The sequence below is a fragment of the Falco punctatus genome, assembly GCF_963210335.1.
Source record: "Falco punctatus genome assembly, chromosome: 6".
In the NCBI taxonomy this organism is placed as follows: Eukaryota; Metazoa; Chordata; class Aves; order Falconiformes; family Falconidae; genus Falco; species Falco punctatus.
In genome coordinates, this window is record NC_137585.1 from 3,432,000 (window position 1) to 3,449,469 (window position 17,470).

General features: G+C 47.3%; 1 protein-coding gene across 1 annotated transcript; it reads left to right on the forward strand.

Moving 5' to 3' along the window:
* Nucleotides 1-9,306: 9,306 nt before the first annotated feature.
* Nucleotides 9,307-12,027, forward strand: COX17 (cytochrome c oxidase copper chaperone COX17). Its single transcript, XM_080391222.1, has 3 exons — nucleotides 9,307-9,536; nucleotides 11,314-11,424; nucleotides 11,824-12,027. Exons 1-2 carry the CDS (start codon nucleotides 9,418-9,420, stop codon nucleotides 11,396-11,398), a joined length of 204 nt encoding a protein of 67 aa, XP_080247348.1. The 5' UTR covers nucleotides 9,307-9,417; the 3' UTR covers nucleotides 11,399-11,424; nucleotides 11,824-12,027.
* The last annotated feature ends 5,443 nt before the right edge of the window (nucleotides 12,028-17,470 follow it).

Sequence of the window (17,470 nt, forward strand, 5' to 3'; positions counted from 1 at the left end):
AAAGTGGCGTAGCAGTGCTTTGTGATCACAGTTAAAGGATTTGCTTCAAAGCCTGCTTGAAAGCCTACTATAATGGTTTTGATTAGCACTTAAAAAAAAAAGGGGGGGGGGGGGGAGGGGAGGCAGAAATAAGGACAGTTTCAGCCCATGGTTCAGAGTCCAAACCCCCAAGTTGACAAATACTTCAGGCACACTCTGAAGGACATTCATATACCCGATTTCACTTGGCTTGGATGAGTTTTAGATGAGATTCTTAGTGAACAGGGATAACATACGGAGGATTTGCTGGGCTCAAGTCAGAAATATTGACTCAGTAGGAAAACGAGCTTGGATTGAACTCCTTAGGGAACTAGTGAATTCCTAGTGTTCTCATTCCTCCCATGCACTGCTCCGAGGAATAAATGGCAATGCCAGCATGTTAGCTTGCCAGTTCCAGTGTGTTAAGAGATTTCTTTTCAGAATTAAACCCAAGATTCCCTCTGTTCCTTGGTGCACCGATCAATGGTTGAATCAGCAAAGGAGATGCTACACCCTAGTCAGAGCACAGGAGGCAAGAGAACAACCAGAGGCACAATTTGCCGGGAATATTACACTGACTTAACAGACAGGATTTCAATCCATATTTCTGGCTTAGAAGTTGGAATGAGCTTGTACCTTCAAAGCAGTCCAACTCCTACTTGCTTCTGGAGACCTGGATGAGGAATGTGCTTATAGGTGGGTTGTGATCGGATTCCATATCTGCTGTTCTTGAGGGTTTGGCTCCAGCCATATCATCTGTTTGTCTATTTAGAAAGTAGATAAAATAACAACAGTAGTTGCTGGTAGCTTCCTGTTGAGCTGGGGGAGGAAGAGAGAAAACCCACTGACTGGGAGAAGGGAGTCCAAGTGCAGAGAGGGAGGGGAGGGAGGCAAGAGGCAGCTTGAGGAGGGACTGGAGATGTTCCAGGGGGTGGAAGGGGGTTCCAGCTACCACTGAGTTCTTACTCTGGTGATACCCATTTCTGTCAGGTCCATGGTAAGCTGAGAGAGGACAGTCCTTTTGAAGAAAGGGCAGTCCTAAAAAACATTTGGAGCCTGTTAACAGTCTGGATGGGATGATGTGAATTGTTCTATTTTGTTTAGCCAAGCCTGAGGAAAGGCTCTGCTGAAGTACTGACCCCCCTAACACTTGGCTGGTGATGCCTGTTAGCCTGCAGGGATGCAGGGAGGGTGCTGTCCCCAGCAAGGACCATGCTGGCCTGGTCAACTGATGATGCTTCCCAGCTCTGCTCCCCTGCAGACTAAGCAGGGCACTGGCATGGCTAAGGGGGGGTGCGGAGTCCCTAAGAACATCAAAGGCTGTGGAGGGAAGGTTGTCTCCTTGAGCCAAGGGGATCCCTTTACCCAGAAGCTCAAGAGTTCAGCAGCTGGATTTTTACTGGCTGCTTGACAGATGTCTTGTACTAAAGCTCGCAGCAGCGCAGGGTAGCTTAACAGTTCAGCAGACAGGGAGACATGTAGTATATATTTATGTCATGTGGCAAAAACTATAAAATGGAGTACCTTGCTGACCTCTGCAGCATTTCTGCTATTGTTTGCCAAGGTGCCTGGTCAAATCTGGCTTCCAACTAGTTGGAAAACTTTTCCAGGGAGTGAATGTTTGTGCTTGCCTGATCTGAAAGGAGCACCAAGGACTCTTGATTTTCTGTGGCCATTTCAGCAACAATTTTAATGGAAATTAAATAGCTGGACAGAAGTGCTATAGAGACTTGTTTCAGCTTGTTATTATAATACAGTATAACTCTTCCTTACATTACACTCTTATTTACTATTAAACAATTAGTGCAATATGATCTTAATCCTGTCTCTTAAACCTTTCCAAAAATACTTATTTATCATCCTTTAATTGCAATCCGCTGGACAGAGGTCAGCTGAGGGCTAGCAGACATCCAAGGGCCTGGGGGAGGCCTACCAAGAAAAGGGTGGGACAGCAGTGACAGGATGCTCAGGCCATGGGAAGAAAAAAAGCTAGAACTGGGTGGGGGCTGAACAGAGCCCTTTCAAGGCCTGGGAAAGGATGCCTAAGTATCACTTCCCTCATGTAAGAAAACAAAGCTCTGCTCTCTTCAGTCTTGAAAGTTCCCCTATCTTTCCTCTCTGTCATTGTCTGCGCTCACATAGCCCTTCCCCACATCACTTCCCAGCACAGTATGGGATCTAGTACATATCACTGGTGTCTTGACATATCAGCTGTGAGAGGATACTCAGCATCTAGCACGTCAGTCTGGAAACATCCTCTTTTTGATCCTGAGTAAGTCTTTGGGTGGGCCCCTAGGAGAATCTGACCTAGAAGAATCCATTCTGGGTTTTAAATAAGGGACTTGAGTAGTTGAAGTTACTGATGTGCCAGTCCAGACAGGATGCGTTGAGTAAAATTTAAGTGTTTGTTACACAGAGTAAGTACCAGCCCAAGACACCCAGTACCTAGAGAAAATACTGCACAGTGTACTGTACAGCATATTGAAAACCAGGGCAAAATAGTCAGGGTATGGGCTTGAGCTGAAGGTTTAGATGAAATTTTCAGCCATATAGATGACTTGTGTTCCCATGTCACTTGTTCAAAAATATTTGTACTCCAGCTACATAATGTATTTAGGAATTTTTCAGTGTAAACAGGCTCTCTTGAGAATCCTTCCACCTGCATATGGAGATGCCCTAATGCTTCTTAAAATCTGACTCTTAAGCACTTGATAATCCAAGTGCAATTGATTTTTGGTGGGAATAAGGATTCTAAGGATCCCTTTGACAAAGTGCCAATAATGCTTATTAGACTTACTTAGAAATTATTCTCCTGGATCAATAAGAAGAAAACAAGTGGAAATTAATTAGTTGTTCAGAGTAGCAACCTAGCTTGACCACTGATGTGAAAGCAATAGTTTAAAGAGTGCTGAGTTTTCTACACTGTTTTGTAACTTTTCCAGTAACAGCTGTGGAGGTTCTAAACGGATTCAGAAGGTACATAATGTTGCAGGCTTTTTACAAGCAGCTTGCAGCAATGTACAGCATATGTCTTGATGCAGTATTTCAAAGGAGTGAGATGCTGGGATGTGAGTACATAGAAGTATGCAGCTGCAATCAGTGACATCTCAAAAATGGAATGACTCCTGTGTCTGTAAATTCTAATGATTCCTTCCAGTTAGCTCCCGCAGTTTGTTGTGAATGTTAAAATTATTTTTTTAGTGGAGCTTCACATTTCATAAAACATGATCAAGAGAGACTTGAATAGATTCAAAAAAGCAGATTTGCTACTGACACAGACGTCAAAATGGCATGCCACCAAGCAGAATAAAATTGTTAATAGCAGCAACACTTAGGGGAAAATAGGAACACGTACTGGAATGTGGGCAGTGGAAAGGAAGTAAGTGGTCTTACTGTATTGCTGCTTCTCAGTTGACTGACAGCTTAACACTATTCATCAGAGTTGCAGAAACACAGCCAGGTTTGCAGCAGAACTGATCAAGGTTAGAAGTTTGTATTACAGAGTAGAACTACAGGGAGGCATTTTTCTGCAATACACAAGCAAGTGAACTTGGGTTCTGAATGAAATGCGTAAGCACAGACATCAGGCAGGATTTGATTTTTGTGGGGTGACTAACTGGAGATCATCCATGCATGGGTGTGGTGCAACATATTAACAGTGGCTCAGCTGCCTGATTGCTTGGGGTCACATTCTGATCAGTTCTGACAATTCATATGCCAGTTATGCAGAAATTTGAAGCCTTACTCTTTCAAGTCATGAGAAATGAGAATGGAAGAGGTTTCCTGTTTGGAAAGAACTATATAGGCAGCTGTCTTGGTTAACTCTGCAGTGGAGGGGAAAAAAATGCCTGAGGATAGCAAAACTTCTCCCTGAGTGACTAGTGTGTATCTTCTTCATACCTAAACACTTTTAAACCTGGGCTATTTTTTTCTTATTTTTAACTGAAAACAGAGAGTCTCACTGCAATGAAGGGCAGATCTTTGGAGATACATGCTGTTTGGAAGATTAGTGATGTTATTTTCCAAATACAGGTTAGGATTTTCTGAGTTACTAAGCATAGAGACTGTCAGACAATACACACTTGCCTTCAGGCGTAGCACATGCAGCCATTTCAGTGCAAACACCTGGCCTGGCCTTCCCACCAGTCTGCGCAGTGGGATCTATTTCAGAATGCTTGGATTTTCATGGGTGTACCCTCCACAAAAGGGAGCAGCTGATCAGTCATCCCAGCAAGCACTGAAGTAAGCCTGACCAGGCTTGAAATGTGCATCCAGCATCAGCTGCATCGCGGAAAAGCTGCCGCATGTCCCAAGGCTCAGTTGTTCTTGCCTCCAACGCACGGGGAACAGGCAGGTTGCTCTGTGGCACGATACAAAATGCCATCTTCCTTCTTTTGCCATGTTATCAGGGAGACTGCATCCTGAATTTGCTGATCTGGCTTTTCCAGTGTTGCATGCATGGCTAATTGATTATCTTTACTAATACGTTTGGATATGCTGTCAGTGGGCAGTGAAAAGAAACAGCATAACGTGAAAGTGATGATAATCTTAGCACAAACTGGGGAGAGATGTGCAGGAAAAGTGAGAAATACATTTAGATCCTTTAAGTTTATACCAAAAGCAAGCACTGATGCCTTCTACTGCCACCCCTCCCCACCCCCACCCCCAAGCATCCAGATTTCACTGGAAAAGTCATTCATCGCTGGAAACTGTCTCGACTGTACTATAAAAACACTGATTTCTTAGCAAAAGCAAGCAGTGGTGGCAATTCTTGAAATTAGTTTTGCTGCACATTTTGATTGGGACGAGTTTCTGCTCTGCCTGTTGTTGTAGGAGGGCTGTTATCCTAATTTTCTATGCCTTTGACATTGCAGGGCTAGGCCACAGAGTCCTTGTCCCAGTGTGAGACCCCAGAATTTCAGGGATGCTGTGGCAGAGTCCTGCAATGTCAAAGGCAATTGCTCTGGTTCTAAAGTGGAAAGTGACTGCAATCTTGCAAACTGCCTTCCACCTCCAGCCTCTGACGATTTGTCCGAATTTCTGGCAAGAGGTGATCTGTTGCAGTACTAGTTTGTTGGGCATTCAAAGAGACACAAAGGCCTTAAAAGTAATCTTGATTCTATATGCTTGTTTCGTTAAGGGCTTGCTTGCCAGTATGGAAGAAGACTCTCTCCATACAGCCTTCTGTGGTCATCTCCCAGGAGGGGATGGTTCGGTCCTGTGGTACAGCATCCCTGCATACGGAATTCTTGCTGTAGTTCTGAAACATGGGTATTTCCCTCTTCAGCCTGGGAAGGGACTGGTGCATCACATCTTGAGGTAGTTTTAGCCCAGTAAGCCGCTTGCCTTCAAGATGGAGTTTGAAGCTTAGAGGGAATGTAATTAATCACCTTAGAGTCTCTTCCATCGTACTAGACCGGAGCAAAGGTCCTTTTATCCCAGCATTCATTCTCTCAGGTCACACTGCTGACCTGATAGTATTTGCTAATTGCAGGTCTGCAACTCTGATAAAAAAATTAACTATCCTGTACTTGGGCAGTTAATATAACGGGCAGCAGGGCCCGCACAAGTTGTCTTGCTCAGAGGTTTGAAGTCCTTCTTTTTCCTGTGTGTATCTAAGCATTGCCCAGAAACACAGACAAAACCAGCATATGGTTGACTGGGCTCCCAGACAGTGGCTGTCTCGTTTATACTAAGTTAAAGACAAAAATGTTTCTCTAGACCAATATTAAACAGGTTTCTTTTTTCAAGATGGTGAAGGGTTAGTGGTTTCCATAATAGGCATTATGTGGAAAAATATCAAAATATCTTCAGCTCTGTTTCACCACACAGATTTTCCACAGCTAAATTTACCTTCTGTATTGTATAGCTGAAGTGTGAGAATCTGGAAAACCCCGGACTACCCTAGACTGCTACTTCCAACTGACAATTGGTAGGGGCTTACCCTACCTAACAGTAGCAATGAATGTAAATGTATTTTTGAGGTTCCTTGAAAAGTCTGTGTATTTGATCTCTTTAACAGACAAGTACTTCTTTCTTTTGGACAACCATTCTTTTAGTGGGATGAAACTGAAGATACAAGGAGCCAACAGCAATGACTGCAGTGCTACTGTGATGTTTACACATCATGAGTCACTGTTCCATATTCTTTAATTCTGATAAAAGGCTGTACAGGGAAAATAATTCGGAACCTCATGGCAACTGGGCAGTCTCCCTCTGTTTCACCCATCGCTCTTCTAAATGCAGAGCTGTAAATGTCCAGTCCTGTCTGTAGTCCTTGTACCCTCACGTGTGGCACCAGGCTGCCAAGTGACACCCTAGATGGAGGGAGCATCTTTTTTCATTATCCCTTTCAGAGACCCTGAGATTTTTACTGAATTTCCTTTCCTGGGTACTGGATCTGACAACTTTCCAGCAGTCTCAGCTCAGCAGCCTGCCTTTAGCTATTCCTCTTTGACTGGTAGATGAATCTGTTCATCCTGACACATACTCTTTAATATAATTCTTCTGCCACTGTCAGCAGGCAGAGGACGAATGGAAAACAAAAAGCACCAAGTTAATAATCAATCCTTAAGTACAATGTAATGTCAGAAGAGAAAAAGGTGTGATCTCCCCTCCGGTGCTGTACTCCAGATTGGTGCAATCAGCATGAATGTTAATTGTGCTTCAATGGCAATTCCATTCCTTCTCCTCACTCCCAGACCCTGCCCCTTCATCCCACCAAGAAGTGATTCCTTCTTCCAGGGTGATTCTGTTACAAACAGGCAGCACGGCCAAAATAGCAGCACTCCTTAATCTGTTTGGAAAGCTGCTAGAGTTCAAATGGGGTGCTGCTCGCAGAGATGCTTAGTCTCCACAGGCTGTACCTTTGTGCAGACCCTTTTGAAGTCTTCTCCCAAGATGACTAAATTTTAACCTCCCTCTGCCCTTGGTATTCTGTAACTCCAGCAAGAGTATAATATGTTTTTTGTTTGGTCTTTTCCAGGTTTCTACAGGCCAAATCAACCTCATTCAAACTTTTTTTTTTTTTTAATAAATGTTGTTGTTAAATAGAATATACTGTTCACTTGCAGACTTGGGAAATCCCCTTTGAGGTCTTTTACTGCAGGCTTTGCCTCAGTTTATGTCGCCATCACCAGCTCTGTTTAGGCCTTTGGATAGTGGCCAGCAGATAAAGCTTTAGGAAGAGAAGACAAAGCTAGTTAATTTGAAAGGAAAACATGCTTAGTATGTTAAAAACCCCAGCTATTAACAAGGCACTGCTTTGGAGAGCTGAGGCATGCTTTTGATAGGCATTTCAATCTCAGCTCCGTCTGGTGGCATGCTTGTGTGGATTTGGGAGAAGCATATTTTGGTCACCATATGCAACCTGTACATCTTCCAGTTCATCACACGTTGCTGCAAGGCCTCACAGTGCGTGTGTGCTGAACCAGGAGGCTGTGTGCGCGTAGGTCAGTCTGAACAACCTCCTCAGCCAAACGGGGCAGCTGGGGACAGGCTACTGAGCTGAGATTCACGGCTAAGTAAGGAGGTGGCTGGTTAGGTGAGTGAGTGTTCTGTGATGCCATTTCAGAGTTAGGGTGGCAATGCATGGGCAATGTCCTTCGGAGCCTGCATTTCAAGGAGTTGTATTGTCAGGGTGCCACAGACGTACCCTGATGGTGAAAGCAGGAGAGCCTCATCTACTCGTGCAATGAAAATGTGGAGCTTTGAACTTCTGGAAAAGAGCTAGGTTCTACTTCTTGTCTCTCTTTGTGAGAATGAGTGGATCAAAAAAGAATCCTCGCCTATCATTTACTCATTCAGGTAGCACAAGTCAGTGGTGTTGGCATTCACCTTGATGATCCAGAGAAACAGAAGAACAAAATCTCTCAACAGAGAACGATCTCACTTCTGGCTTGCTGATTGGAAAGGTAAATACTGAAAATAATGAAATAGTTCTCTCTGTCTTGCCCAGGGCTCTTGAAAACAGAATCATGTGATATTTCATGCCTTGTATAGGGCAGGACCCTTTTCAATCTTTTACCTGACTGGAGTGTTCAGATCCCCAGCAGATATTTTGAGCTCCAAAGTTTTGCTGAGGCTGAGAGCATGTAACATGCGTTATAGGAGCTGCTGATATTTACTCTCCATCACAGACCAAAATAAATACCTCTGTGATTGACAGCTATGGGAAATATGCCCCCAATGCAAAAAGCGCATCCTAAAAGTCAGAAATTAATTAGATGCCTAAAATGCAGGCTTTCTGTCCCTCCAAATGTTCTTGTCAGGGTTCCTACAGTTTCGGATCTCCTTAGCACCTGATGTAAGCTGCCACTCTTGCTACACCCCATTAAAAGACACAGCAGCCGCATCCCAGTGGGTATATTCTTTTCCCCTTCCAAGTTCTCAGCGGTGTCACATCCACTGATGTGTGGCCCTTCGCATGTTACCTGTGCGGGGCATCCCTTTGCTCTGCAACGTGCCTGCCAGTCTATACGTGTGTATACCTGCCAGTCCATGTACGTGTGCGTGTGTGTAACCCTGTCATCATCGGGGCTGGCTGCAGGCGCAAGCGTAGCACGCAGCTGCCTGACAGACTGTGGCAAATTCAGCCAAGCCGTTTTGTACGTGGCAGAGCCCTGGGGGGCAAGAGTGGCCGCTGATGCCTGGTTTGGGGCGGACTACAAAGGAAAGCAATCCGTGTTTTCTCCCTCGCTGCCCGTGGCAGGGCCGGCCTGGCTGGCCCCCAGCCATGGAACGGCAGCATTTTGCGTCGCTGTGCAGGCCCTGCATCGCCGTGTGCTCTTCACTCCCACAGATCTCCAGTTTTCAGTGCGCGACTGCGACAAAGCGCTGCCCGCTTTCCCCACCGCCTGAGTCGGAAAACAAGAGCTTTAGGTAGCAGGCTGCGGCTTCCTCACGCTGGAGCGGGGCAGCGGCAGCACTGACGCCCTCTCCGCCAGCTGCCGCGCTTGCTAAGGCCGCGGCGGGTGCCCGCAGCTGCTGACGCCCCTTCCCACCCTGCCGCCCCCTTCCCTGCGCCTTCTGCCTCGCCAAGGGCCGCCTGCTCCCGCGGGCCGCCGGCCACGGACGGGCGCCGCGGCCGCGCCGCCTCAGGCCGGGCGAGGGCCGGCCCTGGCGGGCGCGGGCAAGGCGGGAGCGCGGCGAACTACACCCCCCAGCGTGCCGCGGGCCAGGAAGGGGCCGGCGGGGCCGCCCCGCGCCCAGCGGAGCCCGGCAGCGCCGAGGCGGAGCAGCGCGGCGGTGTCTCTCCGGCGCGGCGCCGGGCGGGCGGGTACCGGCGCGTAAGGGCGGGCGGGGCTGGCTCGGGCTGCGAGGGGGGCAGCGCTAACGGCCGCCTCCGCCCGGTTCTTCCCTCACCCGCAGGCTGCGCCACTGCCGGGGGAAGCGCCCGCCATGTCGACGGTCGCCGCCGCCAGCTGCGACGCGAAGGGAGCGGGGGAGGCGCGGGAGGAGAAGAAGCCGCTGAAGCCCTGCTGCGCCTGCCCCGAGACCAAGAAGGCGCGGGACGCCTGGTGAGGGCCCCGGCGGGCGGGTCCGCCTCGGGGGGTGGCCTCGGGCGGCCCCGGGCTCCTGGGGCGGCGGCGGCGGCGCCCCCCGCGCGGGCTCGCCCCGGCCCGGCCCGGGCTGCTGAGGCCTTTGCACCGGCGCTCCTCGGCCGGCCTGCGTGCGGCCTGCCCCGCCGGGGCTGCTGTTCTGCCGTGCCCTGCCCTTGCCCCGCCGGGGCTGCTGCCCCTGCCCCACCTGGTGCCGTTTTCTAGGAGTTTCAGTGCCTGCCGAGGTGCTGAGGTTTTTGGTTGTTTGTTTGTTTTGGGGTTTTTTTTGAGGTGATTTTAGGAGCTCTCCCCAACCCGGTGGAGGGTGCTGGAGCATCCAGGAGAGGAGCGAGAGTGTGGAGGAGAAAGAGGATAAACTAGAAATGAAGTGATTAATATCTTGTAGCCCTAGTTTAAAACAGGTTTCAGAGATTAGCTGTTAATGCTGCTTACAAATCTTCACAATGTTGACTGACTCGAAGCAGCAAGTAGCAGCAGGTAGTAACATGTTTAGTGCTTAATTGGTTATCAGTGCTGTTCTCTTAAATAAAATACTTTGGGGTTTCGGTCACAGAGGATGACGTTTCTCAGATTTGACGATGCATATAGCAGCATTTGTAAGTACAGGCTTAGTCACGATCATAGGACCTATGGAATGTCGTGAAACACCCCCTCCAAATAGAACTCCTTTGTCTAAGAGTAAATCTTTAAAGCTTAAAGAAACTATTTTGGTGCCCCAATTTTTTTTTTATTTTTTTTTTTTTACCTGACAGGTGTAACAGATGTCATTCAGTAGGTGACATAATACTGGAAACTGTATTTTTGCTAAAGTTAGGGGGGGTGTGTCTATTTCCATGGTAGTGAAGGTGAGTCCAGGGCCCCCTCAGCAAAGGGTGGTAGGATGCAAGGCCCTGCCCAGATGGAGTTGCCCTGGGCAGCCAGCAGACCTGTCCATACTTACTGTAATAAAACTTAAATGATTAGCAAAATAAAATATTTCAGTTATTCACAGTCTGGTAGCTTCTTCCTCTGGCACCCAGGGTAGCATAATGTGGCAGATGAGGGCTGGCGGCAGCGGTGGAATCCCCGCCTCTGGGGGAAGCGCTCTGCCAGTCGGTTGGAGAGCAGTGCGCTCTGCTTTTGCGGTATGCACGATACACCAAGGGTGGTAGGGCCTTACAGCTGTTTGAATGTGTGTATTAGACACTTGGATGGGTGAGTGACATCCAAAGTTACCATGTGTGATAAATACGTATTTTTTTAAGAGTAGCTGGACAGAGTTTTTTTGCTGCGGGTTCCCTAAATACCAACTGAAGCTGGACTAAAACGTCATTTACTGGTTGTCTTATTCTGTAATGGTCACTTACTGGAGAAATTTCGTTGTTTCAGTACTGAATGATTTGAAACAGGTTGCTGACAAGATCAGCATAGTTGATGAAGTGATGCAAGAGCCTCCTGTTGTATAACAAATCCCAGTCTAGACTTTCCCAGAATAGACACTGGCCTGTTAATAGGAAATTGTTATGCGTTTCATCAGAGTTTTAGTGCACAGCTCCAGACTTGGGCAACTTTTTGAGATAGTGTTACACTTCCCAAATAAGTACTACCCTGGACAGGATAGGCAAAAAGATCTCTGGAGCCTAACGGGGATTTTTGATTGTTCCCAGCAGCTTATCGGTTCGGTGGCTTTGACTAATAGTAAGCAAACGTTTTGTTGTTGAGCCTTGGAAATCTTTTTTTTTTGTTTGTTTTGCAGCATCATTGAGAAGGGGGAAGAAAATTGTAGGCACCTAATTGAAGCTCACAAAGAGTGCATGAGAGCTCTGGGCTTCAAGATATGAGTGAGTTGAGCAGGACTGTGAATGTGGTGAGTATAGCCTTCGGAACCTCTGCCTCTGAAGTGCCCTGGCGTCTCAGCTGGTACCACTGGAAGGCCCAGAGTACTGTTCATGATGGCAAAAGTGTCTTCCTTAAGGAAGGCAAAGTAATCCTCACTGATGCTGGAGTAAGTACTGCTGTCCTCGTGAAGGTGATGAAGCTTTCTGGCAGCGTACAGCCTTTGTGAGCCACTCTCCAGCAGCAGAGTATGGTTCTGCCTCTTGTCTTCTAATATGGCTGAACTTCATCTTAGATTTCTGATGCTAGGGTGGTGTGGGGGGTGGGTTTTGTGGGTTTGTTGCTAGGGGGGTTTTGTTGATTATTGAACTGTCCCTCAATATCCAGTGGAAATCCATGTGTTTGAAGCTTTCTTTCCTCTCTGTTCTAGATGATGTCTGTGGTGTGGCTGTGTTCTGGCAAGCTGTGAAATAAATTACTCCTGCAAGTTACGTCAAAGAACAAATATAAACAAAGAATCTATGAAGAGACTAATGACAGACTGTGCGTCATGTCTGTGGCTTTTCCACTATTAGCTCTTGAGCACTGCTGTAGAAAATACATTTTTTTCCTCGTAATAAAAGTCTGAAAATGGCTAGTGTTCCTGACTTCCGTTTCTTCTAAGTAAAGAAATGACAGTGCCCTCCTCGTTGCAGACGGTGTGCTGTGGGAATGGAGAGAGTGAGAAAAGCCTGCTTACTTATCGGCATGAGAATATTGATTCCTCTGGTGGCGTGGTTAAACAGATGGGCCTTTGGTGGGTTTTCCTGCTGATGCAAGTTGAGAATTGGTGCTAGTAACTCTGCCCTGTTACTACTTTCACAAAGTTATGCTGAAGCTTGTAGTGCCATTTCTGACGGTAGGTATAACTGTATTTGTACGAAGATGACCACAGCCTTACCAAAATACACTTTATTCTTAGAGCTGAAACTGGATTTGTTAGAATTCTTCCAACTTTTTTTGATTAGCTTTACCCTAGGATTCATGCTTCATTAAGTACTGTCTATATCAAATTCAAATTCTTGAGCCAGTAGTTCTTCAAGGGAAAGGGAGCAGAGGACAGCATGTATGTATCATGTCACTTCCCTGAGAGAAAAACTTCTTTTATGCCCAGTTTTTGTTGGGTTGGTCTTGTGCTAGGCGGGCATAGACTTTTGTTTTCTGGTTTTTTTATCTCATCTGTGTGACATGACAGCAGGAAGGTGGTTGTGGTCTTTGATTGCTTCTTACAATCTAGAGTAAAAAAAGTGCAGTTGGTAGCTTGTTACATGTGTGGGACTTCTTTTGGTTTCATAATATGTCATTGTGCAACCCTAACATTCTTCTTTTGGTGAGCTGACTTTGCTTAGGGTGGCATCACTGATTGCTTCCTTGCCTGCTGAGCTTTCAGAAATTGAGGATACAAAATCTGTGCTTTGTCTTGATTCTCCTCTTGGCTTCGATCCTGTTGGTGGAATGGGTGCAGTCATGATTCCTTTGCCTGCTGGGCCCTGCAAATTCCCAGCTAGCAATGAACAGGCTGCAAATTTCGGTATGTGACACTTGGTGCTGCCTCTGCTGAGACTCACAGGTTGTGCGAGGGAAGTTTGGACTCTGCTTCTGGCTACGTTTCATGGAGGTTCAGGAGCTGGAGGAAATGTGCTCTAAAATGCTTGCAAGGGACAAGCTAGGTTGTTAAGTCATCACTGCGCTGCTTGTCCACTCCTGTCTCGAGGCAAGAATTGTGCCCATGTTGGCTTCCAGCCTAAGAGAAGGGACGCGGGTGTAGCTCTGGCAAAGAGTGCTCAAAGCCGCCTGTGGCACTGCAGCTGGCTGGGGAGCAGGACCTGGTGCTCCTCTTGGTGTTCGCTGTCTTGGGGTAGGAACTTGCATGAGTCATTTATTGCTGAATTGATGCATGTCAGAGCTTGAACTGAAGGTGGTTACCAGCTTTGTGGCAGCACATCCAGCCTGGGTAAGCTGTGAAAATGCTGCCAGACTAATGATCAGGGCAGGGGTTGGCAGTGGTCGAGTGAGAATGGAGTGCTGTTTAAATCAGATTAAGAAAATTAAAAACAGGTCCCTGTACAATTTCACACAAATTCTATCAGCTTAAGACATGGGACTTTTGGCCTTTTACTTGAAAGTGAAAGCACGGTAGATAATTTGGAAAGTTTTTGGAAGAAAGATGATGAGTGGGATGCTGTGATACCGGTATGCAACAGGTACTGAACAGCTCCATCCTTGAAACAACAGAAAAACCTTGTAGTCAAATCCCATGTCTTGCTGGGTGGCTTCATTTGTTACCGCAGGGCTCCTGTGGGGCGAATTCAAGCCTTGACTCGGGGAGTGGGAGTTACTGACACTGTGTTACTACTCACAGATGGAACTGGTGACAGATGCTGCTCTGCACAGGGTGTCGGTGTACCTGCAAGGGTGTGAAACGCGACAGCAGCAGGAAACTTGACTGAACTATGCAGCAGGACAACTAAGTAGAGTATGTGCTGCCTTTGTCCCTCTGTGATTTTCCATGAGCTTGTCCGGAGCAGGCTTAGACCTTTCCCAACAGTTGTAAATAGAATGCGATTTGAAACTACAGGTGGATATTTTGGAGTCACAGGGTTTATTAGTGTGGAAGTAACCATTTTGCAGACTGGTGACAGTGATGCACTATATAATAAATCAAAAAGGAGATGTCTGATTATGCCCTCCCTGGCTTTCAGCCACTAAGGTCTTAGTGTCCTTGGCACAGACGATTGGACTAGTTTTCAGCTTACGGGATCAGTAGTGAACCTGTAGACTTCCTGAGGATGGGCAAAATAGCCAGTCGTTGAGCTGCTGTGAGATTTGGAACCGATAATCTCTCAGTGTCGTGCTGCTCTCAAGGACAGAGGATTTATTTGCCAAACATAGTGCAGGTTGCACCTGGATTGCATCATTGTGTGGGGCTAAATATTAAGTGTTACTGGATGAATTCGTTGTAAGTAGGGAAATCAGTGGAGTACCTGTTTACACACTGCCAGTTCCAGTGCTGAAAAGCTTGACGTGTCTGTTTTTCTTCTTCACGGACTCCTTTTCTTGTAATGCCTACATGCCTTCTTCCAGGGAAGAACTTTAATGTTGCTCATGTGTTTTCTCTGCACTTCCTCTCTTGATTCCAAATTGTTTTGGGCCTCGGTGTCTCCCTTTTAATGCTTGTGTGGCTTTCCCCTTGAATCGCTATTGGCTTTTGAACACTTGCTGAACCCTAGCATCCCTGAACGGAAGGGATGTATTCTAATTCAAGGCAAGGCATGAAAATAAAATTTCTCTCTGGAAAATTAGAAGCTTTTCTTACTGGGTAGAAAACTGAAAATTCTGTGAAAACAGTCTGTATGGATGTGGTACTCTCAAGGGAGAAAGAAAGATTTGAGCCTTGGTGGTTCAAACACTTTACAAATCTCCCTTTTAAAAAACCTGAATTAACCTCTAGCATGTGCCCAGGCATCTGCCGTTCAAAAGGCTCTATCATTCTCTCTGCAGTGTCACGTTCAGCCCCAGCAGAAAAGTCGCAGTTTCTAGTGAGAGCTTTGCTCTGTTACTGCTGTGGGTTTAAAGCTTCCTGGCTGCCGTCCGCGGGAAGTCACACCGGGCTGTCCTCGCCCGTGGCGCTGGTCCCAGCGCATGGTCCTGGGGTTACTGCAACGCCACTGCCAGTGTCCTGGAAGATGCTAGAGGAACTACCTTCTTTGTCTTAATGAATTATTAACATTGTGTTCTGGAGTACTTTCTAGCTTAGGAATTTACTTAACTGAGGAGTGAAATCAGTAACTTTTATTTTCCCTGCTTTCTTTGGTGTTGGTGCAAAAGTTTTTTGGTGGTATGGACTGGTGGGAGGAATTGCAATGTTGCTTCTCAGAATGCTTCCTCTAATGCAGTTGTATGTTGCTGTTCACAGCAGCTCAGTTTTGTCTCTCAGATCTTACGCAAAGTATCTTTTCTTGTAAGCATTCCCAACCCTGATGTCCCATCTCCCCATTATGTCAAATGTCAGCCTGGTGAGAGGGCCCCTTGTAATACTGATTATTCGTGGAGACCTGAAGGTAGACAAGTTGTTGGGATCATCTAGCGAGTACATGGCAACCATGTGAAAAACAGAACTTGGCTCCCAAGATTTTTATTGGAGTGCTTTGGCTATAAGATCATCTTTCCCTCTTTGCAGAGGAGGCGAAGAGAAATGAAGTCCTTCATTCCCCCATACTTCTTGCAGCTGAGCCTTGCTCTGCTTCAGCCAGTAGGATTTATTTCTTCACTTAAATAAGGGACCACTGGAGACAAGGTTCCCTGTTTCACTTCACAATGGAAAGCATCTTTCTGAGTGGATTGTACTTATCCCTTGTGCAAAGCTTAGTTTGTCTGCTTTCCTTCCCACATGGCAGCCCGTCCAGATGGCATGGCTGCTCTCAGGAGTCGTACCGCCCCGTGTTGCACGTGGACTTGTTGTAGAGATAGATTGTACTGCCTGAGACCATGAATTCTTTAAGGTTGCCATCAAGTGTTGCTTCAGCCTCGCCCAGCAGACAGTGTTATTCCAGAGCACTGTGAGTAGAAGCGGCGACCGGTGTGTCTTTAAGCGAATGGTGCCAGTGGGAATGGCATGTTAGGCAGGGCAGCTGCGAGCTGGGCCTGAAACACGACCACCCCTGAAACCCTATCTCTACTCCACTGACCCATGCAGGCTGACCTCATACTGTTGACTGACTGTGCGGGTTGCGTCAATGCCTGAAATGTAACTGCTTCCTGGCAGCGGGGCAGATCCTGCCTGGATGACTGATAACATGTTACTCGAAGCAAGGGAGAAATTGCCTTTATGCGCCTTTTCTGTAGCTGGCCACGGAGGACTGAACTCGGCGGGTGCCTCTCGTGCCTGTGCCCTGGGTTACACAAGTGAAAAGTGTTTGCTTTCCTCTTTGCGCTAAATGAATGGCTGGGGGGGTCCAAATAGCTATGAACAATAAAAAGGTGAGATAGTGTTTCTGAAGGATGCTTCCCAACGGAGCCTGTTATCTGTGAGGTGGGAGAATCCTACTAGGATTTCCCCACAAAACACACTTCCAAGTGTTACGTTGCCAAAGTTTTAGGCAGGATAGGCTTTTCGTGATAGATGCAGCTGGGTCCCAACAGCTCCTTTACTCTAGCTCTGTCCCTTGCAATCACAACTGCCCATGCAGAGCTTTACGTTGTGCCCCTTGGTCTACAACACCCCACGAGATGGAGCTCCCTGGAGCAAGGGGAGGCTGTGCTGCAGCGCCTGGATGGAAAGCTTTTCTCAAGAACCGGCCTCTCTTCTTTAGCTAAGTCCCTGCCACCGCTACGAGCCACAGCAGGAGACGGGGGTGACCTTTTCCCTTTTTTGTGCTGGGTGAAAGTCACCCTCTCACAGGAGCGTGGAGCCCCGCGGCTGGCTGGAGCTCACCGCGATAAGCTGGTTGTTTTCCCCTCTGCTTCCCCTCCTCGCGCTGCACTGGGCTTATCTGGGCGCCTGAGTTATGTTAAGTATCGGGTGCGTGCTTGCTCTCTGTTCTCCTCGCTGCTTTTGCTCCTTGGATTTCAATTCCAAACATGGTTATCCATTTGGGGTCTCTCTCCTTTGCGCTGCCAAGTGATACACATTCCACGCTCCACACCAGCTCCCTCCGCTGCTCTCTCACGGTCGCTATTTCCATTTGCCGGAGGGCAGCGAGAGAGGCAGTGCAACGAGATCTCTGTCCTGGCTGCAAGTTTTCCAGCTAATGGCCTCTCCTCTTTCTTTGACTGAGCTCTTTTGGCCTCATATTTGCCAGCTCCTTTTCTCACTGGTGTGGCTAAGGAGGGGGCCAGCCACCGGTTTGTGAGCCACAAAGGGGAGAAACGAGCCCTTTTGGGATTTTTCGGGTGCAAAAGCATTCAGCAGCGCTTTAACATGTCACTCTGAAGCGTGCTGCTGTGGGACCGGCTGGTGCTCAAGAGGAGGAGGAACAGCTACCCAGCAGCTCTGGTTTCAGACCTCTGCAGCACCCTTCGTGTATGACAATTCGCTT

Excerpts from the sequence above, each read along its gene's own strand:
- COX17 (XM_080391222.1), top strand. The coding sequence starts at position 9,418 with ATGTCGACGGTCGCCGCCGCCAGCTGCGACGCGAAGGGAGCGGGGGAG. Across the intron at positions 9,537-11,313 it reads AAGAAGGCGCGGGACGCCTG|CATCATTGAGAAGGGGGAAG; the intron begins GTGAGGGCCCCG and ends TTTGTTTTGCAG.